Consider the following 27,006-nt stretch of genomic DNA (forward strand, 5'->3'; position numbering starts at 1 on the left):
AAAAATATCTAAGTGCCACACTTAAACCTAGGTATTTTGGCCGAGTGGAAGAGGGAGCTGGGTATCCTGGGACATTAACGTGGTTTTTTCACCTGCATCAGACTGTAGGAACCCCACATACATACATTTTGGTGTGTGAGGCAGCTGGCTCCCCCTCCCACATTTGGTGGGACTGTACTTTAAGCCATACTGGACCCAGATCGAGGAAGCCATTCTGAAGGATTGGCTCCACAAAAATTTAGCTACACATCTTACCGCGGCAAAATCCCTGATACCATTATTTTGGAAACCGACAACTGACCCTCTTTCCAAAATTGGGTGGACAAGGTTCATTAGATCTGTCAGTTTGAGGAAATGTCTAGCTGGATCTCCAGATCTCACCCTAAGGGCTCATGCACAAGACCGTATGTATTTTGCAATCCGCAAAAAATACGGATGACGTCCGTGTGCATTACGTATTTTGCCGAACGGAAACGCTGGCCCCTAACAGAACAGCACGATCCTTGTCCATAATGCGGACGATAATAGGACATGCTCTATTTTTTTGCGGAACGGAAATACGGAAACCGAATGCACACGGAGTAACTTCTGCTTTTTTTGCAGACCCATTGAAATTATTGGTTCCGCTTACAGTCCGCAAAAAAAACGGAACGGACACGGGAAGAAATAGGTTAGTGTACATGAGCCCTAAGTTTTTGTAATTATGGGCCACCTTGCTCTTGGCATTACCGATGCCTTAGGCTACTTTCGCATCAGCGTTTTCCTTTTCCCTATTGAGAGCAGTCATAGGATGTCAATACCGGAGGAAAAACGCTTCAGTTTTCTCCCCATTCATTGTCAATGGGGACAAAACTGAACTGAACAGAGTGCACCAGAATGCATTCCGTTCTATTTGGTTGCGTTCCCATCGTAGGACAGAAAAACGCTGCAAGCAGTGTTTTTCTGTCCGGCATGGGATGCAGAATAAGACGGATCCGGCATGAAACACAGTGTAAGTCAATGATGCCGGTGTTATACTTCCCTACTTCGTGAGATTTCCCTACCCTCGTCACTTCCGGTCATGACGTGAGGAGGTATGCAGCGCCGCGCAGGCGCACAAACGACGGGTTAGGGAAATCTCACAGCCGAGTGCGCATGCGCCGGGAGGCTCGCTGGCGGTTAGGGTACGGAAAAATTATGGCCAGTGCGCAGGCGCTGTGATTGGATGGATGTTCTCAGCTGGACACCGGCCGACACTGCGCACGTGCTGGGAGCCTCACCAGCGGTTAGGGTAGGAAAAAGCACTGGCACGTACGCAATTTTTTCCCTTCCCTAACCGCTGGTGAGCCCCCCCAGCGCATGCGCAGTGTCAGCCGGTGTCCAGCTGAGAACATCCATCCAATTACTGCGCCTGCGCACTCTGCTGTGAAATTTCTGAAATGTCCGGTGCGATCGAAAGTGACGAGGGTAGGGAAATCTTACGAAGTAGGGAAGTATAAGGTTACACCGGATCCGTTTACTCAGACAAAAAAGAAAACTGATCAGGTGCCATTGACTTACAATGGTTTTAGTGCCGAATCCAGCATGGCTATTTTAAAGATAGTACAAGGGGTCAGATCATAACAGATGCAGCCGGTTGTATTATCATGACAGAAGCGTTTTTGCTGATCCATGACAGATCCAGAAAAAACGCAGACATGAATGTAGCCTTAAGGCCTCATGCACACGACCGTTTTTTTTTGCGGTCCGCAAAAACGGGTTCCGTAGTTCCGTGTCCATTTTTTCTTCCGTGGGTCTTCCTTGATTTTTGGAGAATCCACGGACATGAAGGAAAGTAAAAAATAAGTAAAAAAATAAATAAAATTGTTTTGGTGTCCGCCTGGCCGTGCGGATCCGTCCAGACTTACAATGCAAGTCAATGGGGACGGATCCGTTTGACGTTGACACAATATGGTGCAATTGCAAACGGATCCGTCCCCTATTGACTTTCAATGTAAAGTCAGGAGTCCCTATTAATATACCATCGTATCGGAGTTTTCTCCAATCCGATGGTATATTTTAACATCACCATGGGAACGCCTCTATGTTAGAATATACCATCGGATTTGAGATAGATCGTTAAACTCAGATCCGACAGTATATTCTAACACAGAGGCGTTCCCATAGTGATGGGGACGCTTCAAGTGTGAATATACTAAGAACTGTGGACATAACTGCCCCCTGCTGCCTGGCAGCACCTGATCTCTTACAGGGGGCTGTGAATCCGCACAATTAACCCCTCAGTTTTTAGTATAGTCCTAACTTGAAGCGTCCCCATCACTATGGGAACGCCCTCTGTGTTAGAATATACTGTCGGATCTGAGTTTTCACTTCGTGAAAACTCAGATCTGAAAAAGCTTTTATGCAGACGAATCTGCGGATCCGTCTGTGTAAAAGTAGCCTACGGACACAGATCACGGACGCGGATGACAATCTTGTGTGCATCCGTGTTTTTTCACGGACCCATTGACTTGAATGGGTCCGTAAACCGTTGTCCGTCAAAAAAAAATAGGACAGGTCGTATTTTTTTGATGGACAGGAAACACGGATCACGGACGCGGATGAACAACGGTGCATTTTCCGAGTTTTCAACGGACCCATTGAAAGTCAAAGTGTCCGCAGAAAATCACGGAACAACGGACACTGATGCACACAACGGTCGTGTGCATGAGGCCTAAAGACGTGAGTTATACAGTATTCAAGACTGTGCTGAGTGGAAGCTCCACTTGCTTCCTCTTAATCCACCATCTTTAATAAATTTTGTATAGCTTCATTCTTGTGCACTACCATTCGTACTTTTTTTATTCTATACTACAGTCTGTGTTGTCTCCCTCCCCTCCCTGCACATATTATACTGTTTGTTATGCCTTTATAGAAACTTATCAATGTATGTTTACCAAGGCTTTAGATTGGATTTGTAACATACGTATCTTTTTGGCCTTGCAGGCTATGAACATTCTCTGTATGCTCTTTATTTGAAAATTAAAGATTTGATAAAAAAAAAAAAAAAATCGAAGTGCCAATTTCTCTTTAACAGATTAAAAGGCAGGCATATTATATTTTTAAATGAAAGATTATGTAGCTGTAAAAAAAAAAAAAAAAAATAATAATTTAAGGAGGTTGACATGCACAATGTACTCACCACAAAAATGTCACCTGTGGAAACGTCCTTTATCAACCACAAACCATGCATCTCGCAGGACCGCCTATTCTTGCCCTCTGGCCCAAAGTAAACAGAAACCAACCTAAAAATAAGTCCGAGAGTAATTGTTTACTTACTCAGCCCCCACAGTAATGAATTGCAAGCACCTAAGATGACATTAAATGCAAGGGTAAATGATATCTAATTTATACTTGCCACATATGGTAACATGAATAAACTTCTCACCACATTGCAACATACATTTATGGTACTAGTAGTTTCTAGTTCTGCACAATGCAATAAATGTATGGCATATGGATTATGCAGGCTAAGCAGCTGTCCATATGCAGTAGGTGTCACTCGTTACACACCCAGCTGCGACGGCTGGGATCAAAGTTTTCCCCCAACCCTGGCTGTATCTTAGTTACTGCATATTTTTCATTTTACAGAGGTAGGCGGCCTCTCTGTAAGGCCATAAAACCCAAATAAAAAGTTAAAGAGTGATGACGGGTTACCCTGACAATCAGGATACTCAGTGGGGAAAAAACAAACAAAACTGTAATATAGTGTAATATGTTAAAACAGAAGTAAAATTATCCCACTTGGAATGATGCTTATGTTACGATATAGTTTTAAGAGCACATGCGTACCGTGGTATATCACCTCTCAGAACACTGGAATAGTTACAAGGTTAGGGCTCATGCACACGACCATATGTATTTTGCAGTCCGCAAAAAAAAACGGATCCGCAAAAAATACGAATGACGTCCGTGTGCATTCTGCGGAACAGAACAGCTGGCCCCTAATAGAACAGTACCATCCTTGTCCGTAATGCGGACGATAATGGGACATGTTCTATTTTTTTTGCGGAACTGAAATACAGACAAACAGAAATGGAATGCACACAGAGTAACTTCCGTTTATTTTTTGCGGACCCTTTGAAATGAATGGTTCCGTATATGGCCCGCAAAAAAAAAAAAAAAAGAAGGACGGAACGACACGGAAAGGAAATACGTTCATGTGCATGAGGCCTTAAACCGAGTCTTCTGGGGCTGCTGCTGCAAGGAATCCACAGCAATCTGTCACTCAAGTTTGTTACCTTAAAGAACAGCCAAATTAAAGGGGGTTATCCCAGAGAATCTGATATTGATGACCTATCTTCAGGATAGTTCATCAATTTCAGATCAGTGGAGGTCCGACAACCGAGAAACCCAGACAATCTGCTGTTTGAAGAGGCTGTGGTGCTCCAGTAAGTCTCGCAGCTTCTTCTAGGCCAGTGACATGACATGGCGTAAGCTCAGTTCAGTCCCATTCAATCAGCTTGAGTTGCAATACCAAGCACAGCCACTATCCAAAGGATGGTGCTGTGCATGGTAAGCTGCCGCACTCACCAAAGCACTGCAGTCTCCCCAAACAGCTGATTGGCGGGGATGCCAGGTGTCATCAATATAAGAATCTGGATAACCCCTTCACCCTTGTGACTATTCCATTCCAATTTTTGCAGTGTATAAGTAGTCACAGGGTAAAGCCTCACTGTGAGACTAAGGGCTCTTTCACACTTGCGTTGTCCGGATCCGGCGTGTACTCCATTTGCCGGAATTACACGCCGGATCCGGAAAAACACAAGTGAACTGAAAGCATTTGAAGACGGATCCGTCTTCAAAATGCGTTCAGTGTGACTATGGCAGCCAGGATGCTATTAGAGTCCTGGTTGCCATAGTAGTAGTGGGGAGCGGGGGGAGCAGTATACTTACAGTCCGTGCGGCTCCCGGGGCGCTCCAGAATGACGTCAGAGCGCCCCATGCGCATGGATGACGTGTCCATGCGATCACGTCACCCATGCGCGTGGGGCGCCCTGCCGTCACTCTGGAGCGCCCGGGGAGCCGCACGGACGGTAAGTATACTGCTCCCCCGCTCCCCACTACACTTTACCATGGCTGCCAGGACTTTAGCGTCTTGGCAGCCATGGTAACCATTCAGAAAAAGCTAAATGTCGGATCCGGCAATGCGCCGAAACGACGTTTAGCTTAAGGCCGGATCCGGATTAATGCCTTTAAATGGGCATTAATTCCGGATCCGGCCTTGTGGCAAGTGTTCAGGATTTTTGGCCGGAGCAAAAAGCACAGCATGCTGCAGTATTTTCTCCGGCCAAAAAACGTTCCGGTCCGGAACTGAAGACATCCTGAACGGATTTCTCTCCATTCAGAATGCATTAGGATAAAACTGATCAGGATTCTTCCGGCATAGAGCCCCGATGACGGAACTCTATGCCGGAAGAAAAGAACGCAAGTGTGAAAGAGCCCTTAAGAATAAATAAAGTCTTGAAGAATAAATAAAGTGTTGAGCTTACAGAAAGGGGGGGGGGGGAATTTTTAAAAAAAAAAACCTTTACAGATTGTTTTAATGCTATACAAAAATGGAACTGCCACATTCATAACCCATTTTACCTGGGGGAAAAAAAAATCTAACAAAACAATGTCAGAATAGCTGTTCATCGTTCATCCTTAACTTTTAATAAGTATGTAGGTTCATTTATGTCCTTCCTGTTCTGTCAATCTAGCCCCTCACAGTGATATATTACATGTGGAACTGCTGTTTTTCCCCCTACTCCTTTGAAGTCCTCATATGACTAAATTTACTTGGGACTCCCCTCTATGAGCTAGAAAGGAGATGCATTCTGGCACACTCAATCTGTCTTTTCATAGTACAAGGATGAATGGTAACTTAACCTCCTAACAGTTCTGTCCCGAGTGCTCCAGCAGCAGGGGGAGGGCTGATTTAGCTGTTCATAACTCTAGAGAGGTAGCAGCTAGAGATATCGTAGCTGGCATTTGAAGCTTTCAAACAATACCAGAACAGCATTATCTTAACAACATTGGAAGATATCACTGTTAGAAATCAGGATCGCAGTGAATGCAGCTGAAAGTGAAAGTAAAAGTAAATGCAGATTTCAACTTGGTTTTAAACTGTGATATCTCCTGCCGATATTGTGCCAATGCTGCGAGTCTGGTCTTGTATGAAAGCTTAGACTGCCCATCTCTAGCTGCTACCAATACGGAGATATGAGCAGCTAAAGCAGACCCTCCTGCCCCTGCAGCCTGAGCTGTGCTTGGGCAGAACTGTTAGGTCGTTAAAGAAAGTCTCATCTAATATACCATTATTTTAGGACAGCAGCGTGTTCACATCTATGACAGAGCTGTTGTAAAAGGTAGCTGCTGACTGAACTGTTAAAAACAGCTGAATCATTTTTTTAAATAAAAAAAAAGGTACTAATTCCATTAGGGAATTACAGCATATTCAATCACTAATGAAGTGAATTAAAAATGACTGCCCACCTACCGTTGACAATAGGTGCATGTTAATTTTTTTTCAGATCACCCTGTATTAAGTTTCTTGCTTTGGTTATAGCTACACTTTGAGGCCTCCACATAATCTCTTAAGTGGCTTCAGACAATTTTAGCATGTGCCAAACTTCACCAAATGTATGGGCGGCAGTAGTTAGAATAGATTTCATACAGCTGCTGCTCCTCATATTTGCAAGAGATGGTCACACTATAAACTGCATGTTGCATATCCCTCAGCATATTACATACAGAAAGCATGCACCTCAAAGCAATCAAAGTGGAACAAACTTGTGAACAATTACTTTCATATAAACAGGCTGACAAAATAATTAAAAAGAAATACCTTTGTGTGTACCCAAGATTTTCCCATCTTCAAGTGAAACAAAGTTTCCAGACTGGGGCTCTAAATACTTAAAAGAACACATAAGTCAATATAAAGGGATAAATGCCAAATAACATTTACCACTCACTGCAAACCATCAAATACTGACCTCAATGATGAATCTTTCAAAATTTCTCTCACCGATGAAACAGATCCCCATGCTCTACAAAGATAGAAAAAATAAGTACACAACTCTATGCGGCATCTCAAAGATTGTCAGAAGAAGCAAGGGCAGACTTGAAAAGTGTTATCCTATAGTTTCACACTGAAAGCCTATTCTAAGGAGAGGTCATCAATATCTAATTGGTGGTGGCCCGACACCTGCACCCCCACCAATCAGCTGTTTGAAGAGGCCTTGGCACTACAGTGAACGCGACAGCCTCTTCACAGGGCCGTCCACTGAATAGCGGCTGTGCTTGATATTGCAGCTCAGTCACTTGAATGGAAGGGAGGTGGCAATAAGCCATAAGACAGATGAATGTGGAAGAGACCACCGAGCTCACTGGAGTACTGCGGCCCCTTCAAGTAGCTGACCCGCCGGGATTCAGATGCCCACTGAACAAATATTGATGACCTATCCTGAGGACAGGTCTTTAATATATGAATCCTGGAAAAGCCCTTTAATCCCTTGTGTTGTACTGTTGTGCCAATTACATGAATATATGGCAGCGCAGAGATTCATATACCATGGAAGTTATATGGGAGCGCAGGGTTTTTGGGTTAATTTGAGGTTTCCGGCTTTTACCCAGAATAACTATTTGTCTAGTGTTTATCTTTAAAGGGGTTCTCCGGGAATTAAGAAAATGAAAATTCTTAAATACTTTATTATAAATACACTGCTCAAAAAAATAAAGGGAACACAAAAATAACACATCCTAGATCTGAATTAATTAAATATTCTTCAGAAATACTTTGTTCTTTACATAGTTGAATGTGCTGACAACAAAATCACACAAAAAATAAAAAAATATGGAAATCAAATTTTTTTAACCCATGGAGGTCTGGATTTGGAGTCACCCTCAAAATTAAAGTGGAAAAACACACTACAGGCTGATCCAACTTTGATGTAATGTCCTTAAAACAAGTCAAAATGAGGCTCAGTAGTGTGTGTGGCCTCCACATGCCTGTATGACCTCCCTACAACGCCTGTGCATGCTCCTGATGAGGTGGCGGACGGTCTCCTGAGGGATCTCTCCAGACCTGGACTAAAGCATCTGCCAACTCCTGGACAGTCTGTGGTGCAACGTGACGTTGGTGGATAGAGCGAGACATGATGTCCCAGATGTGCTCAATTGGATTCAGGTCTGGGGACGGGCGGGCCAGTCCATAGCATCAATGCCTTCGTCTTGCAGGAACTGCTGACACACTCCAGCCACATGAGGTCTAGCATTGTCTTGCATTAGGAGGAAACCCAGGGCCAACCGCACCAGCATATGGTCTCACAAGGGGTCTGAGGATCTCATCTCGGTACCTAATGGCAGTCAGGCTACCTCTGGCGAGCACATGGAGGGCTGTGCGGCCCTCCAAAGAAATGCCACCCCCACACCATTACTGACCCAATGCCAAACCGGTCACGCTGGAGGATGTTGCAGGCCAGCAGAACGTTCTCCACGGCGTCTCCAGACTCTGTCACGTCTGTCACATGTGCTCAGTGTGAACCTGCTTTCATCTGTGAAGAGCACAGGGCGCCAGTGGCGAATTTGCCAATCTTGGTGTTCTCTGGCAAATGCCAAACGTCCTGCACGGTGTTGGTCTGTAAGCACAACCCCACCTGTGGACGTCGGGCCCTCATATCACCCTCATGGAGTCCGTTTCTGACCGTTTGAGCAGACACATGCACATTTGTGGCCTGCTGGAGGTCATTTTGCAGGGCTCTGGCAGTGCTCCTCCTGTTCCTCCTTGCACAAAGGCGGAGGTAGCGGTCCTGCTGCTGGGTTGTTGCCCTCCTACACGTCTCCTGATGTACTGGCCTGTCTCCTGGTAGCGCCTCCATGCTCTGGACACTACGCTGACAGACACAGCAAACCTTCTTGCCACAGCTCGCATTGATGTGCCATCCTGGATAAGCTGCACTACCTGAGCCCACTTGTGTGGGTTGTAGACTCCGTCTCATGCTACCACTAGAGTGAAAAGCACCGCCAGCATTCAAAAGTGACCAAAACATCAGCCAGGAAGCATAGGAACTGAGAAGTGGTCTGTGGTCACCACCTGCAGAACCACTCCTTTATTGGGGGTGTCTTGCTAATTGCCTATAATTTCCACCTGTTGTCTATCCCATTTGCACAACAGCATGTGAAATTGATTGTCACTCAGTGTTGCTTCCTAAGTGGACAGTTCGATTTCACAGAAGTGTGATTGACTTGGAGTTACATTGTGTTGTTTAAGTGTTCCCTTTATTTTTTTGAGCAGTGTATATTCCCAAATACCTTTCATTAGTTATAATGGCTCGTTTTGTCTAGGGAGCAATCATCAGTGGAAACAAAATGGCCGCCGTCCTGTTTGTACACACAAAATCTGTCCTAATCACACAGCAGGACAAATTACTTTACAACACTCAGGTAAAGAGTTGTCTCATCCACCTCTCTGCTCTATCTCTCAGGGGTTATGATCCTGAATACAGATGATAAGATCTTCAGCTGAAGATCTATAGGAATGGAGACAAAGTACAGACAGGACAGACTGTGGGCTGTGGTAATGGAGACTGCATATAGTAGCTGCTGCTCATTATCCCCACCCTCCTCTCTGTACTTCATGTCTCCTCATGAACTCCATTCCTACAGAGATTAAGCTGAAGATCAGCTGTATACTGACAGAGCAGAGCAGAGAGGATGAGGAGGCAGCTCTTTACCTCAGTGCTCTGAAGTAACTTGTCCTGCTGTGTGATTAGGACAGGTTTTGTGTGTACTAATAGGACGACGGCTATTTTATTTCCCCTGATTGCTCTCGGAGAAAACAAGTCATTATAACTAATGAAAGGTGTTTAGGAATATATTTATCATAAATTAATATTTAAGTTTAAGTCACATTGTTTTCTACAATCTGCATATAAAGCCCTTGCCTCTTTTCTCTTTAAAACATGATGAAATCCCGCTTCTGCTGCAATTTTCTTCACAAAGTCCTTGGTCAAACCTCCAAGTGGGAATAAGGTTTTTCTTAATGCATACTGTGATATCTGACTGAGGAAGAAGGTCTGGTCCTTGAAGTGGTCAGCAGCTTGGAGAAGCTTCACATCTATGTGATTGATACAGAACACCGCCGGGTTATCAGCACTATACTATATGTAATACATGATTCATGACAATGGCAGGAATAGCTAAACACAAAGCAAATACTGTGTACCCAAATGCTTACTGCTTCTTATTTCAAATCTGTTCCTAAAGAGAGTCTGGGGAGCCTTTAAATATGGGTGCTGAAATATTTCTTCATCCTCATGTGATGTTCTTGCATAATGGCCAGTGGCTATGGCATCAGCCCCTGTCATGGCAAAAAGACGACAATTATTCAAGCAAACCTAGGGCTGGACGATTATGGCAAAAAAAAAAAAGAAAAAATTCCAACTTAAAAAGGGGTTGCCAAACCCCTTCAGGAGGCCATCAATTGGCTGCAGTAGCGTCAAAGCGGATGTTAACAGTGGGGAAGACAGCCTACTGTTGATGTAGTCCTCTCAATGTAGTCGTATGAAGACTTGTTTTTTAAAAGGGACAAACTGTATTTTAGTGACACCATATTGGGATACGCATAACTTAATTCAATTTTATTAAAGGGCTTGTCCACTTTCTGGCTACTTTTGACCAATGTGTATGTAAAATGGCCACAACACTTACTAATATTGTCAGATGATTTTCTGTGTCATTTGCTATATTCCATAAGTCATGCCCCCTTGTTCGGCAAATGTTCTATGCTGTCCACACAGAGGTCCTGTCCATAAGATGGCGCTGATGGAGGGTCATATGACCAGGCAAAAATAAGTCTAGACACGTCACTCAGCCTTCTCACCTCAAATACACCACATCTGCCATGTGTACTTGCCCTGTTGGTAGTTTTGTACAGGTGTACTGTATTTAAGTGGAGGAGACTGAGTGATTTGCCTGGTCACATGACCCTCCAGCAACAGCCATTTTATGGACAGGACCTCTATGTGGACAGCACAAAAGACTTAGCCAACAAGGGAGAATACTTTATGAAATATGGAAAATGGTGCGGAATATCAACAAAGACTATATTAGGAAGGGCACATGCAAACGGCCAGGTGCCGGCCATGCCTGTGCTGCGGATGCACAGCACTAACTATGTACCTGCAGTATGTGGACCCATTCACTTGAATCCACATCCACTATTTTCTTCTACTGCGGAGGGACGGACAAAAAAATCCACAGAAGCACTCAGTGGTGCTTCCGATCCGTGCCTTCATTCCGCACTGCATCTTCCACATTACGGACCCATTCAAGTGAATAGGTCAGCATCCGTGATATGGTGCGCACATGGACGGTGACCGTGTATTGTGAACCCACTGTCTGCAGACCGCCTACAGTCGTGTGCGTGAGCCCTGAGTGTTATAGTCATCTTATATAGTGATCACTTCCATCTATCAACAAATCCCTTTCCTGTGAATATAAAAGACTGACAATCTCTGCCTGAAAAAGTTGGCTGACCACCAAGATGGCCTTTACCAGCTGTCACCCATCTTTCCCTCAATTCTGAAAAGCAAATTGCACATTAAAAATTGTAATAATATATTGGAATAATTTATATAAGAAATAAACTATAAGCATACTTTAACCCCTTTAAAAGGGTTGTCTTGAGATTAGGGGTTTTCGTCTGAATAGGTCATCAGTATCTGATCTGTTGGTGTCTGACACCCGGGACTCCCGCCAACCAGCTGTTTGAGAAGGCAGCGGCGCTCCTGTGAGCGGTGCATTCTACTTCCTGTTCACCAAACACAGCGCCGTACATACCGCTTTTCCCCGAAAAAAAGGACATACCCATAAAATAGGCCGAATTTGCGCAATATAACCCCCGAAAATAAGACAGTAATAGGCATGGCTAAGCGTACCGGCGCAGAGTGGTAAAGAAGACGGGCAGCCCTTCTCATCTGCCCCATCAACAAGGTCGGCTCCCCCTGTCAGGTCCCGGTCCTTCTGTGTGTGCTGCAAGCTGAGTCATAGAGGGAGACCTAGAAACTGAAAGTAAAAGTCTCCTCAGTGAAGTGAGGAGCAGAAGTTCTGCTTTAGGTATTGTGTGTCCTCAGGGAAAGAATAAAGCTGTGGCTGCCGTTTTACTCAACACTGTGGGTCTCTCTCCGCCAGCACCAACCGTTTGTGGGTCCCTCTCACCCCCCACAAACAGCAGGGGATAAGGGAAAAGCATCAGCAAGCAGTCTGCTACTGAGCCCAGAGAGATCATCCCAGCTCCACTGTGCAGATTGGACCCAGTTCTCACTGGATCCCTGATAAATAAGCCAGCCCATCTCTGATTTTCCTGAGTAAGGGTCCATTCACACGTCCGCAACGTGTTTTGCAGATCCACAAAACACGGACAGTGGCAATGTGCGTTCCGCATTTCGCGGACCACACTTTGCCGGGACTAATAGAATATGCCTGTTCTTGTCAGTAATTGCGGACAAGAATAGGACATGTTCTATTTTTTTCGGGAACGGAATTGCGGACCCGGAAGTGCGGGTCCGCAATTCCGTGTCCGGGCAGCACATCGTGCTGCCCCATAGAAATAAATGGGTCCGCAATTCCGTTCCGCAAAATGCGGAACGAAATTGCGGACGTGTGAATGGACCCCAAGACAAATAAAAAAAAGAAAAATAAGACATCCCCTGAAAATAAGCCATAGTGTGTCTTCTTGAGGGAAAAAAAATAAATATAAACACAGTGTCTTATTTTCGGGGGAAACACTGTAGTATAGCAGCTATGATTGGTATCACGCTCAGCCCCAATCACTTCTATGAGGCTGAGCTGCGCCGAGGCCATGTAACATATGAACGTGTCGTCACTGGCCTAGGGAAAGCCGAGAAAAAGCCTCATTACTGCTGCAAGGGCCGATGCCTTGTCAAATAGCGGATTTCCAGGGATCCCACCCTCACCAATCAGATACTGAGGACCTATCCTATATAAAAGGATCAGAAAACTCATTTAAACATTTCTGATAAGTCACCCAATAGCCTAAAATAAAAAAATTATGGTTACTCACCCCTTTCTCTGGGGTCTCTGCGGTGCTTGTCTGGTCCTCCTGCCACCGCTTAGTTTGGCACATGATCGCTGCAGCCAATCAGGACAGTGCACAGCGATGCATAAAAAGCTATGGCACTTATTTTTTTTCTAGCTTTTATTTGTTTTTTTGGCATATAATATGTAAAAAAAAAAAAAAAAACACACACACACACACACACACACACACACACACACACACACACACACACACGGTCCTGTGCACGAGCCCTTAGGATGTGAAATTCAGTCACAGAAATTACTGCAAGAAATCTGCTGTGTGCGTACAGTCCTCTACATGTGATCAGAGGCGACAATATACATGGTCTTACCCAAGTTATCAATGGCATAGTTTAGGAAGTGGTTAAACTTTATACGCTTGTTGCACAATACGTCTGGATTCGGGGTCCTTCCTTTCTCATATTCACTCAAGAAATAACTAAAAACAAGTAAAGAACAATTCATAGTCATGTCTTATATGAATGTCCAGTAAGAGGGTGCCATCTCCTCCTGTATGGTCACCACATTGCCCCAATTACCTGAACACTTCATGCCAGTACTCCTTCACATACGACACCTGGTGGAAGGGGATGTCCAGCTTCCGGCAGACCCGATAGGCGTCCTCACAGTCCTTCTCTGCACTGCACATGCCATGTTCGTCCACCACATCCCAGTTGTTCATAAAGACGCCAGTAACCTGATAACCTAGGGACATGTAGCATACAATGCGTTATGCGACAGCTCTGTATGCTCTTAGATAGCGCATCAACACCGTATATTATCAGGTCAATGGCAACTGAGAAACCAGGGCACCCAAAATGTGGCCAAAGAAACCAATGCAATCACTAATCTACTTGATCTTCCTGAATATAGATAGACAGGAGGGGGCTATAGCCTTTATACTTCAGCAGAAACATGGGCGTCATCCCTGCAGCGTATCTGGGCTACAGGTGTATTTATGACTGGACCTGGTATACACCATATAGGCACCTGCTATAGGCTTCAGAGATGGAGAAGTGGAGCCCAGTCCATACCCAATCCCACAGGCAGGACACAGGGACCCCCTCCTCCGACACACCATGAAGGGCTTTATTTATATCTCTCACTTCTCCTCAGAGAACAATATTAAAAGGGGTTATCCCATGATAAATGTAAAAGATGAAAATCACACATCATATAGTACATGACAACCTCTTTGTAACAAAGCTAGAACCAGCCCTGTACCTCACATGGATCCAGAGATCTCCCCATTCATTGCTCTGCTAGATTTATATCAAGCTGACAGCTCAAGGGGAGTGTCTTTTCTGCTGGAGTTAAGGGGGCGTGTCTCAGCTCTCCCTATCACAGCTCAAGGGGAGTGTCTTTTCTGCTGGAGTTAAGGGGGCGTGTCTCAGCTCTCCCTATCACAGCTCAAGGGGAGTGTCTTTTCTGCTGGAGCTAAGGGGGCGTGTCTCAGCTCTCCCCTATCACAGCTCAAGGGGAGTGTCTTTTCTGCTGCAGCTAATGGGTGTGTCTCAGCTCTCCCTATCACAGAAGGATGAAACTGATCATGTGCGGCCATCTCAGTGAGCAGGACACAAAAAAAAAAAAAAAAAAAAAAACACAGCAGGTATACAGATACATTTTATTGAATAACTCAGTGGTTATACAAAATGTTTAATTACATGCAGTTATAAAAGTATTCAAATCCAGGTACAATATTCTTTGTGGCACTACCTCTTTAACCCCTGACCTGTTTTCACCTTCCTGCCCAGGCCATTTTTTTGCTTATCTGACATGTTTCACTTTATGTGATAATAGCTTTGGAACACTTACTTATCCAAGCTATTCTGAGATTGTTTTCTCGTGACACGTACTTCATGATAGTCATAAACTTGAGTCAATATATTTCACCTTTATTTGTGAAAAAATCCCAAATTTACCCAAAATTTACCCTTTTATAATAGATAGTGATACCTCATATAATAGTTATTACTTTACATTGCCCATATGTCTACTTCATGTTTGGATCTTTTTGAAAGTTACATTTTATTTTTTGGCAACGTTAGAAGGTTTAGAAGTTTGGAAGCAAATCTTGAAATTTTTCTGAACATTTCCAAAACCCACTTTTTCAGGACCAGTTCAGGTCTGAAGTCACTTTGTGAGGCTTACATAATAGAAACCACCCAAAAATGACCCCATTTTAGAAACTACACCCCTCAAGGTATACAAAACAGATTTTACAAACTTTGTTAACCCTTTAGGTGTTCCACAAGAATTAATGGAAAATGGAGATGAAATTTCAGAATTTCACTTTTTGGGCAGTTTACATTTTAATCTATTTTTTCCAGTAGCAAAGAAAGGGTTAACAGCCAAATAAAACTCAATATTTATTACCCCGATTCTGCGGTTTACAGAAACACCCCACATGTGATCATAAACTGCTGTACGGGCACACGGCAGGGCACAGTAGGAAAGGAACGCCATATGGTTTTTGGAAGGCAGATTTAGCTGAACTGGTGTTTAGATGCCATGTCCCATTTGAAGCTCCCCTGATGCACCCCTTCAGTAGAAACTCCAAAAAGTGACCACATTTTGGAAACTACGGGATAAGGTGCCAGTTTTGTTGGTACTATTTTGGGGTACATGATTTTTAATTGCTCTATATTACATTTTTTGTGAGACAAGGTAACCAAAAAAAATATGGATGTTTTGGCTCTGTTTTTATTTTTAATAACATTCATCTGACAGGGTAGATCGTGCACTATTTTTCTAGAGCAGGTTGTTACGGACGCAATTATATCAAATATGTCTACTTTCCATGAGGTTTGTTTCAGTTTTAATTATTAAAGCATTTTTGAAGACAAAAATTAGGTTTTTGTATCTCCATTGTCGGAATGCCTATTTTTTTAAATTTTTCTGCCGATCGTATTGTGCAGGGGCTCGTTTTTTGCAGCAAGAGTTGACATTTTTATTAGTACCATTTTTGGGTACATATGATTTTTTTTGATCATTATTACACTTTATGGGGCAAGGTGACCAAAAAAAATTGGTTGTTTTGGCGCAGTTTTTATTTATTTATTTTTACAGCGTTTACCTGAGGGATTAGGTCATGTGACTTTTTTTATAGAGCAGATCGTTACGGATGTGGCAATACCTAATATGTCTACTTTTTCTTATTTAAAGGGCTTCTGTCAGCCCACTAACAGTTTTTTTTTTTTTGTTTACTAATAATCCCTACACTGCGATTTATGCATACATAAGTTAAATAATCATTTCTGTTCAGTATAATTTGCTAAAAAGCGATTTTTAAAATATGCAAATTACCTTGCTACCAGCAAGTAGGGCGGCTACTTGCTGGTAGCAGCCGCATCCTCCGACCCTAATGACGCCCCCTCCGCATTGTGATTGACAGGGCCAGGGAACGGAATCGTTCTCTGCTGGCCCTGCCTGTTAGCATTCAAAATCTGGCACCTGCGCTGCGGCCGTACGTATCTTCAATCTGCGCAGGCGCACTGAGAGGCGGCTGCTCTCTCCTCAATGCGCCTGCGCCGGGTGTAGATGTGATGTCATCGGCGCAGGCGTATTGAGGATAGAGCGGCCGAGCGAGTGGCCGTCTCTCAGTGCGCCTGCGCAGATTGAAGATAGGTACGGCCGCGGCGCAGGCGCCAGATTTTGAATGCTAACAGGCAGGGCCAGCAGAGAACGATTCCGTTCCCTGGCCCTGTCAATCACAATGCGGAGGGGGCGTCATTAGGGTCGGAGGATGTTGCTGCTACCAGCAAGTAGCCGCCCTACTTGCTGGTAGCAAGGTAATTTGCATATTTTTAAAATTACTTTTTTAGCAAATTCTACTAAACAGAAATTATTATTTAACTTATGTATGCATAAATCAGTGTAGGGATTATTAGTAAACCAAAAAAAAAATAAAAAAACGGTTTAGTGGGCTGACAGAAGCCAACCACCTCCGGACCGCCTAACGCAGGATCGCGTTCCGGAGGTGGCAGCCCTGCGCACAGTCACGCATATATGAGTCATCTCGCGAGACGCGAGATTTCCTGTGAACGCGTGCACAGGAACGGAAGGTAAGATAGTTGATCTCCAGCCTGCCAGCGGCGATCGTTCGCTGGCAGGCTGGAGATGTGTTTTTTTTTTTAACCCCTAACAGGTATATTAGACGCTGTTTTGATAACAGCGTCTAATATACCTGCTACCTGGTCCTCTGGTGGTCCCCTTTGTTTGGATCGACCACCAGAGGACACAGGTAGCTCAGTAAAGTCCCACCAAGCACCACTACACTACACCCCCCCCCCGTCACTTATTAACCCCTTATTAGCCCCTGATCACCCCATATAGACTCCCTGATCACCCCCCCTGTCATTGATTACCCCCCTGTAAAGCTCCATTCAGATGTCCGCATGATTTTTACGGATCCACTGATAGATGGATCGGATCTGCAAAACACATACAGGCGTCTCCCTGGAGCCTTCCAGGGGGAGTGATCAATGACTGTGGTGATCACCCCATATAGACTCCCTGATCACCCCCCCCCTGTCATTGATCACCCCCCCCTGTCATTGATCACCCCCCCGTAAGGCTCCATTCAGACATTTTTTTGGCCCAAGTTAGCGGAATTATTTTTTTTTTTTCTTACAAAGTCTCATATTCCACTAACTTGTGTCAAAAAATAAAATCTCACATGAACTCACCATACCCCTCACGGAATCCAAATGCGTAAATTTTTTTAGACATTTATATTCCAGACTTCTTCTCACGCTTTAGGGCCCCTAGAATACCAGGGCAGTATAAATACCCCACATGTGACCCCATTTCGGAAAGAAGACACCCCCAGGTATTCCGTGAGGGGCATATTGAGTCCATGAAAGATTGAAATTTTTGTCCCAAGTTAGCGGAACGGGAGACTTTGTGAGAAAAAAATAAAAAATATCAATTTCCGCTAACTTGTGCCAAAAAAAATAAAAAATTCTATGAACTCGCCATGCCCCTCATTAAATACCTTGGGGTGTCTTCTTTCCAAAATGGGGTCACATGTGGGGTATTTATACTGCCCTGGCATTCTAGGGGCCCCAAAGCGTGAGAAGAAGTCTGGTATCCAAATGTCTAAAAATGCCCTCCTAAAAGGACTTTGGGCACCTTTGCGCATCTAGGCTGCAAAAAAGTGTCACACATCTGGTATCGCCATACTCAGGAGAAGTTGGGGAATGTGTTTTGGGGTGTCATTTTACATATACCCATGCTGGGTGAGAGAAATATCTTGGTCAAATGCCAACTTTGTATAAAAAAAAAAATGGGAAAAGTTGTCTTTTGCCAAGATATTTCTCTCACCCAGCATGGGTATATGTAAAATGACACCCCAAAACACATTCCCCAACTTCTCCTGAATACGGCGATACCACATGTGTGACACTTTTTTGCAGCCTAGGTGGGCAAAGGGGCCCATATTCCAAAGAGCACCTTTAGGATTTCACAGGTCATTTACCTACTTACCACACATTAGGGCCCCTGGAAAATGCCAGGGCAGTATAACTACCCCACAAGTGACCCCATTTTGGAAAGAAGACACCCCAAGGTATTCCGTGAGGGGCATGGCGAGTTCCTAGAAATTTTTATTTTTTGTCACAAGTTAGTGGAAAATGCTGATTTTTTATTTATTTTTTTTCATACAAAGTCTCATATTCCACTAACTTGTGACAAAAAATAAAAACTTCCATGAACTCACTATGCCCATCAGCGAATACCTTGGGTCTCTTCTTTCCAAAATGGGGTCACTTGTGGGGTAGTTATACTGCCCTGGCATTCTAGGGGCCCAAATGTGTGGTAAGGAGTTTGAAATCAAATTCTGTAAAAAATGACCTGTGAAATCCGAAAGGTGCTCTTTGGAATATGGGCCCCTTTGCCACCTAGGCTGCAAAAAAGTGTCACACATCTGGTATCTCCGTACTCAGGAGAAGTTGGGGAATGTGTTTTGGGGTGTCATTTTACATATACCCATGCTGGGTGAGAGAAATATCTTGGCAAAAGACAACTTTTCCCATTTTTTTTATACAAAGTTGGCATTTGACCAAGATATTTATCTCACCCAGCATCGGTATATGTAAAATGACACCCCAAAACACATTCCTCAACTTCTCCTGAATACAGAGATACCAGATGTGTGACACTTTTTTGCAGCCTAGGTGGGCAAAGGGGCCCATATTCCAAAGAGCACCTTTCGGATTTCACTCGTCATATTTTACAGAATTTGATTTCAAACTCCTTACCACACATTCGGGCCCCTAGAATGCCAGGGCAGTATAACTACCCCACAAGTGACCCCATTTTGGAAAAAAGAGACCCCAAGGTATTTCGTGATGGGCATAGTGAGTTCATAGAAGTTTTTATTTTTTGTCACAAGTTAGTGGAATATGAGACTTTGTAAGAAAAAAAAAAAAAAAAATCATCATTTTCCGCTAACTTGTGACAAAAAATAAAAAGTTCTATGAACTCACTATGCCCATCAGCGAATACCTTAGGGTGTGTACTTTCCGAAATGGGGTCATTTGTGGGGTGTTTGTACTGTCTGGCCATTGTAGAACCTCAGGAAACATGACAGGTGCTCAGAAAGTCAGAGCTGCTTCAAAAAGCGGAAATTCACATTTTTGTACCATAGTTTGTAAACGCTATAACTTTTACCCAAAGCATTTTTTTTTTACCCAAACATTTTTTTTTTATCAAGGACATGTAGAACAATAAATTTAGAGCAAAATTTATATATGGATGTAGTTTTTTTTGCAAAATTTTACAACTGAAAGTGAAAAATGTCATTTTTTTTGCAAAAAAATCGTTAAATTTCAATTAATAACAAAAAAAGTAAAAATGTCAGCAGCAATGAAATACCACCAAATGAAAGTTCTATTAGTGAGAAGAAAAGGAGGTAAAATTCATTTGGGTGGCAAGTTGCATGACCGAGCAATAAACGGTGAAAGTAGTGTAGGTCAGAAGTGTAAAAAGTGGCCTGGTCTTTCAGGGTGTTTAAGCACTGGGGGCTGAGGTGGTTAAAGAGGACCTTTCACTACGATAAAAAAATCTAAGCTAAGTATACAGACATGGAGAGCGGCGCCCAGGGATCTCCCTGCACTTACTATTATCCCTGGGCACCGCTCCGTTCTCCCGGTATAGGCTCCGGTATCTTCAGATGTTCGGCTCAACTGGGTGGAGCCTGCCAGCGTCTCCTTCTCCCAAGCTGGAGTGCTGGCCAATCGCAGCGCTCAGCACATATAGCCTGAGAGGTTTTTTTTCTCTCTCAGGCTATGTGCTGAGATTGGCCAGCGCTACAGCCTGGGAGAAGGAGACACCAGCAGGCTCCACCCAGTTGAGCCGAACATCTGAAGATACCGGAGCCTATACCGGGAGAACGGAGCGGCGCCCAGGGATAATAGTAAGTGCAGGGAGATCCCTGGGCGCCGCTCTCCATGTCTGTATGCTTAGTTTACATTTTTTATTGTAGTGAAAGGTCCTCTTTAAGTTTAACACAATAATAGCATTTTTGAAACCGAAATAATGATATTTTAGTGTATCCATAGTCTGAGAGCCATAGCTTTTTAATTCTTAGACCGATTCTCTTGGGTAGGGTCTCATTTTTTGCGGAATGAGGTGACGGTCTGATTGGTACTATTTTGGGGGGCATAAGCCTTTTTGATCACTTGCTGTTGCAATTTTTGTAATGTGACAAAAATGGCTTTTTTTTTTTTTACGGTGTTCACCTGAGAGGTTAGGTCATGTGATATTTTTATAGAGCTGGTTGTTATGGACACGGCGATACCGTATATGTATTTTTTTTAATGTACAGGGTGGGCCATTTATATGGATACACCTTAATAAAATGGGAATGGTTGGTGATATTAACTTCCTGTTTGTGGCACATTAGTATATGTGAGGGGGGAAACTTCAAGATGGGTGGTGACCATGGCGGCCATTTTGAATCCAACTTTTTTTCAATAGGAAGAGGGTCATGTGACATCAAACTTATTGGGAATTTCACACGAAAAACAATGGTGTGCTTGGTTTTAACGTAACTTTATTCTTTCATGAGTTATTTACAAGTTTCTCTTTGTTTACAGCCATTGACATGTCGCCGAGGTTAACACGTGAGGAGCGGATAGAAATTGTGTTGATGTCTGGTGAACGCAGTAACCGGGTCATTGCAGCAGATTTCAATGCAAGACACCCTACGAGACCACCCATCTCCCATGCTACAGTTAGCAAACTGCTTGCTAAGTTTCGTGAAACTGGTTCAGTGTTGGATTTGCCAAAATGTGGAAGCATTAAATCTGTCTCTAATGAAGAAACATCAGTGGCTGTCCTAGCTTCATTCAGCAAGAGCCTACAGCGTAGCACTCGCCGCATGTCACTGGAGAGTGGCATTAGTCGAACATCCCTTCAGCGGATATTAGTTACTCACAAATGGCACCCTTACAAACTCCAGCTACTGCAGCATCTCAACGAGGATGACCCAGATCGGCGCACTGAATTTGCAGAATGGGCAAAACAAAAATTGGAACAGGACCCTCAGTTTACGCAGAAGATTTTGTTCAGTGATGAGGCAAACTTTTATGTGAATGGTGAAGTTAACAAACAATACCACCGCTATTGGTCTGACACTAACCCACATTGGATAGATCCCTCCAAGACTGTTGGAACAAAAAAATTGATGGTATGGTGTGGTATATGGGGTACAAAGATAGTGGGGCCATTCTTCATCAATGGAAACCTCAAGGCCACTGGATATGCGAAATTGCTACATGATGATGGGTTTCCCTCTTTATGCACTGAAGCTGGCACGTTCCCTGAGTTTTTCCAGCAAGATGGTGCACCACCACATTATGGGTGTCAGGTCCGAGCATTCCTAGATTAAGAGTTTCCTGGAAAGTGGATTGATCGTCGTGGGCCAGTTGAATGGCCCCCAAGGTCTCCCGATCTGACCCCCTTAGACTTTTATCTTTGGGGTCATCTGAAGGCAATTGTCTATGCTGTGAAGATACGAGATGTGAAGCACCTGAAACTGAAGCCTGTGCTAGCATTTTTCCTGCGGTGTTGCTATCAGTGTGTGAAGAGTGGGAGAAGAGGGTTGCACCGACAATCCAACACAATGGGCAGCACATTGAACACATTTTAGAGGGGTCAGAAACTTGTAAATAACTCATGAAAGAATAAAGTTATGTTAAAACCAAGCACACCATTGTTTTTCTTGTGAAATTCCCAATAAGTGATGTGTCACATGACCCTCTTCCTATTGAAAAAACAAAAGTTGGATTCAAAATGGCCAACTTCAAAATGGCCGCCATGGTCACCACCCATCTTGAAAAGTTTCCCCCCTCACATATACTAATGTGCTACAAACAGGAAGTTAATATCACCAACAATTCCCATTTTATTAAATGGCCCACCCTGTATTTCACTTTAGCACAATAATAGCAGTTTTGAAACAAAAAAATATGTTTTAGTGTCTCCATGTTCTGAGAGCTATCGTTTTTTAAATTTTTTTGGGCGATTGTCTTAGGTAGGGGCTTATTTTTTTGCGGGATGAGGTGACGGTGATACCATTTTGTGGGACATACGCTTTTTTGATCGCTTCGTGTTGCACTTTTTTTTTACACCGTTTTTATTAAATTTTTTATGGTGTTTATCAGACAGGGTGGATCATGTGATATATTTATAGAGCCAGTCATTACGGACACCGCGAAACCTAATGTGTTTTTTTTTTTATTATAAAATAAGGGGAAAGGGGAGTTTTTCTTTTTGTACTTCATAAATTTTATTACTTTATTAATTTTAATAAAAACACTTTAACTTTTTTTTCTTTACTTTATTTCACTTTTGGGGGTCTGATCCCCTCTGCAATGCATTACAATACATCTGTAGTGTAATGCATTGCCTGTTCGTGTATGACACCGAGTCATACACTAACAGGTTGCCTAGGAGACCCAGCCTGAGGCTGAATCTCCTCGGCACCCGTAGAAGGCAGTTCCCGATGCCGTGCAAGGCATTGGGCTGCCATGTCACGCTTCGGGTCCCCGCCACAGCAGGAGCGCGGGGACTTGATGCGCTCACTCGCCCGCTAAAAACCCCTTCTATGTTGCCGCGGCATAGAAGGGGTTAAGCCACCGTCATCGGCTTTTACAGTGATGCCGGCGGATACAGCAGGGGCCCGGCTACCAGGGACTGCCGGACCCCTGCAGTGATCTGGCGAGCACCGCTCCGGTGCCTGCGCGATCACCATGATGTACTATTACGTCAAATTGCGGAAACGCAGTGGTTCCCATGACGTAGTAGTACGCCATGGGTCGGGAAGGGGTTAAAGGGTTTCTATCATCAGAAAAATCTCGTTATGTATCTGGCTGACATTAGCAATGAGCTAATGTCAGCAGAACATAACTGTTTGAATTATATCTTGCTGCCTGCGGCCATACGCGCTAAATAATGACTTTTATAATATGCAAATAAGCCTCTAGGTGCTATTAGGGCGTTGCTTCAGCACCTAGAGGTTCGGTCTACGCACCCTTTGGCACACCCAGGTCCAGTTGATTGACTTTCGAGTTCTCCTCATCGTCCTGTAAATCCCGTGCCTGCGCCGTCCCGTTTAGTATTCGGCGCAGTGAGTGAAGGACACCCTCCTGCTGCCGGCCTCCTCACTACGCTTGCGCCAAATACTAAACAGGACGGCACAGGCGCGGGATTTACGGGACGATGAGGAGAACTCGAAAGTCAATCAACTGGACCTGGGCGTGCCAAAGGGTGCGTAGACCGAGCCTCTAGGTGCTGAAGCAACGCCCTAATAGCACCTAGAGGCTCATTAGCATATTATACAAGTCTTTATTTTAAGAGAACGGCGGCAGGCAGGGAGTTATAAGTTTCACCTCCACTTCTACCGGGTGCAGGGTCACAGTTGTCCAGAAGATGTATACCAGTCTGAGCGGGCATACTGCCCTATAGAATACCAGGTTGTCTCTTGCCATGACTGGAAGACCTGACAAACTATAACACTTCATGTTGGCAAAGCTGGTGCAGCCTCATAAATATGGCACAGAATACTGGCACTAGTACATGCCCACCTCACCAGCTACTGATCACCCTCCCCCGGCGTCTACCTATCTGGCACGGTGTCTATTCCCTCACACACAGTAAGTGGACGTCTTTCCATATTCCAGGTGGAAACTAGGAACGTGCAGTGTAATGGCCGCGTCCATTCTCCTCACCTCTCCTTCGCAGCAGCAGGGCGGTCACGGCGCTGTCCACCCCTCCGGACATGGCGCACACCACATGCCGCACCGCTTGCAGCATGTCACCTGCGTCTCATGTACCTCTCAAGGAAAGTCACGCCGGTTATCTGCTGCTGCTGGAAGGGGGTGCAGGACTGATAAAGGCCCGGCCAGAAACTCATCTCCGCCTCACAGTTCCCAGGGAACAGCCGTGTAATGCCGGCAGCGGCCACTAGATGGCGGTGCTTCAACTTGGTTTGATAAATCTTGAGGGAAATGTCAGAGGGAACTGTAAGCCAGAGATAGGACTGGGACAGGGTATTTCCAGGACTGAAGTTGCTGTGGGCTTACAGTATAACTTATGGTCACAACGTTATGTATTAGGCTAGGGCAGTGATGGTGAACCTTTTAGAGACCGAGTGCTAAACTTCAACCAAAAACACACTTATTTATCCCAACACGGCAATTTACCCTGAATACTACAGTCCAATATAGTACATTTTCTATGTACTTTATCATTTGGCTATAATAACCTGCCTACATTTAGTGCGCTGCTTGTGCTATACATAGAGCGCCCTGCGCTGATGAATGGCGGGTAAAGTCTATTGGTATGCCTTAGACCAGGCATCCTCAAACTGCGGCCCTCCAGCTGTTGCAAAACTACAACTCCCAGCATGCCCGAACAGCCTACAGGCATCAGCCTACAGCAGGGCATTGTGGGAGTTGTAGTTTTACAACAGCTGGAGGGCCGCAGTTTGAGGATGCCTGCCTTAGACTTTTCCAGGGTGCGGGTGCTCACAGACAGGGCTCTGAGTGCCGCCTCTGGCACCAGTGCCATAGGTTCGCCACCACTGGGATAGAGCTACAAGACGACATGTGTTGCGCAACATTTTGTCGCAGGACAATTTTTATAATGAGCGACATGGTGTGACTGCAATACGATAGTAGCATAAAATTCATCCGTCTAATAGTTAGCCCCCATTCTGTGGGTAGGGGCTAACTTGAAACAACCAAAATTCCTCTTTAAATCACGTGAGGCGAACAAAGTCATCATGTACCCAGGGCTTGTCTCACTTCAGCAAGTGGCATTTATCATGTAGAGAAAGTTAATACAAGCCACTTACTAATGTATTGTTATTGTCCATATTGCCTCCTTTGCTGGCTGGATTCATTTTTCCATCACATTACACACGACTCGTTTCCATGGGTATGACCATCCTGTAATCCATCAGCGGTGGCCGTGCTTGTACACTATAGGAAAAGCGCTGGCCTCTATGGTGGCCGGAAGTGTGGGCGCTCACATAAGTTGGCGCTTTTCTCTATTGTGAGCAAGAGCGCCCACCGCCACTGGATTGCAGGGTGGTAGTAACCACGGAAATGAGCAGTGTATAATGTGATAGAAAAATGAATCCAGCCAGCAAAGGCAATATGGACAATCACAATACATTAGTAAGTGGCTTGTATTAACTTTCTCTACCTGATAAATGCCATGTGCTGAAGTGAGACAACCCCTTTAAAGGGGTTGTCCCACGAAAAATATTCTACAGTTTTCAAACCAGCAAAAACCCAGAGTTATTTAATAAAATATATCTGTATAGCACCATATGCTGTTTTTTTTTTCTTATTTCTTTGTCCTACTCACTGAGAAGGCCGCACATGCTCAGTTTCATCCTTCAACTGCCTCCTGAGCTGTGATAGGGAGAGCTGAGACACGCCCTCTTAGCTGCAGCAGAAAAGACACGCCTCCTGAGCTGTAATAGGGAGAGCTGAGACACGCCCTCTTAGCTGCAGCAGAAAAGACACTCCCCTTGAGCTGTGATAGGGAGAGATGAGACACGCCCCCTTAGCTCCAACAGAAAAGACACTCCCCTTGAGCTGTGATAGGGAGAGCTGAGACACGCCCCTTTTAGCTGCAGCAGAAAAGACACTCCCCTTGAGCTGTCAGCTTGATATAAATCTAGCAGAGCAATGAATGCGGAGATCTCTGGATCCATGTGATGTACAGGGCTGGTTCTAGGTTTGTTAGTGATTGTCATTTATATGATGACTGGATTTTCATTTTTTACATTAGACATGGGATAACCCTTTAACCTGTTCCAGACACGTGATGTACCGGTACGGCATGATGTCCCGATACTTAAGGACACATGACATACCGGTACGTCATGTGTAGTTCCGATCACCACCGCCCGGCGGGCGGTGATCGGAACAAGGTGCCTGCTCAAATCATTGAGCAGGCACCTGGGGACAATGTGCGGGGGGGGGTCAGCAATTGCCGCAAACCGCAGGTCAATTCAGACCTGCGGTTTGCAGCTTTTACAGGTTGCGGCGGGCGGCAGTGCCATCGGGTCCCCGTGGGGCTGTAGGGGGGACCCGATGGCATGGAAGGCAGCAGGCTGCCTTCTGGTAAAGAGCCTGTGAGATCCAGCCCCCTGGATCTCACAGGCAGGAAGCTGTATGAGTAATACACACTGTATTTCTCATACAGCTAATGCATTCCAATACAGAAGTATTGGGATGCTTTGTAAAGGCGATTAGACCCCCAAAAGTTGAAGTCCCAAAGTGGGACAAAAAATAAAGTGAAAAAAAAATTGAAAAAATAAAGTTTTCCCCCCCAAAAATTTAAAGTTTCAAGTAAAAATAAACAAAAACATCATTTTCCCTAAAT

The 27,006-nt window shown here is 44.4% G+C and overlaps 1 protein-coding gene across 1 annotated transcript in view; it reads right to left on the reverse strand.

Moving 5' to 3' along the window:
- TRMU (tRNA mitochondrial 2-thiouridylase) overlaps positions 1–24,519 on the reverse strand; it is a 51,055-nt gene extending 26,536 nt beyond the window's left edge. The window contains 10 exon segments of the mRNA XM_040412301.1: positions 3,161–3,190; positions 3,192–3,218; positions 3,220–3,263; positions 6,848–6,914; positions 6,996–7,049; positions 9,945–10,117; positions 10,238–10,360; positions 13,434–13,540; positions 13,641–13,806; positions 24,336–24,519. Coding sequence (XP_040268235.1) covers positions 3,161–3,190; positions 3,192–3,218; positions 3,220–3,263; positions 6,848–6,914; positions 6,996–7,049; positions 9,945–10,117; positions 10,238–10,360; positions 13,434–13,540; positions 13,641–13,806; positions 24,336–24,420 — 876 coding nt within the window. The 5' untranslated portion in view covers positions 24,421–24,519.
- Between the last annotated feature and the right edge of the window lie 2,487 nt (positions 24,520–27,006).

This window comes from Bufo bufo, chromosome 1 (genome assembly GCF_905171765.1).
Source record: "Bufo bufo chromosome 1, aBufBuf1.1, whole genome shotgun sequence".
In the NCBI taxonomy this organism is placed as follows: domain Eukaryota; kingdom Metazoa; phylum Chordata; class Amphibia; order Anura; family Bufonidae; genus Bufo; species Bufo bufo.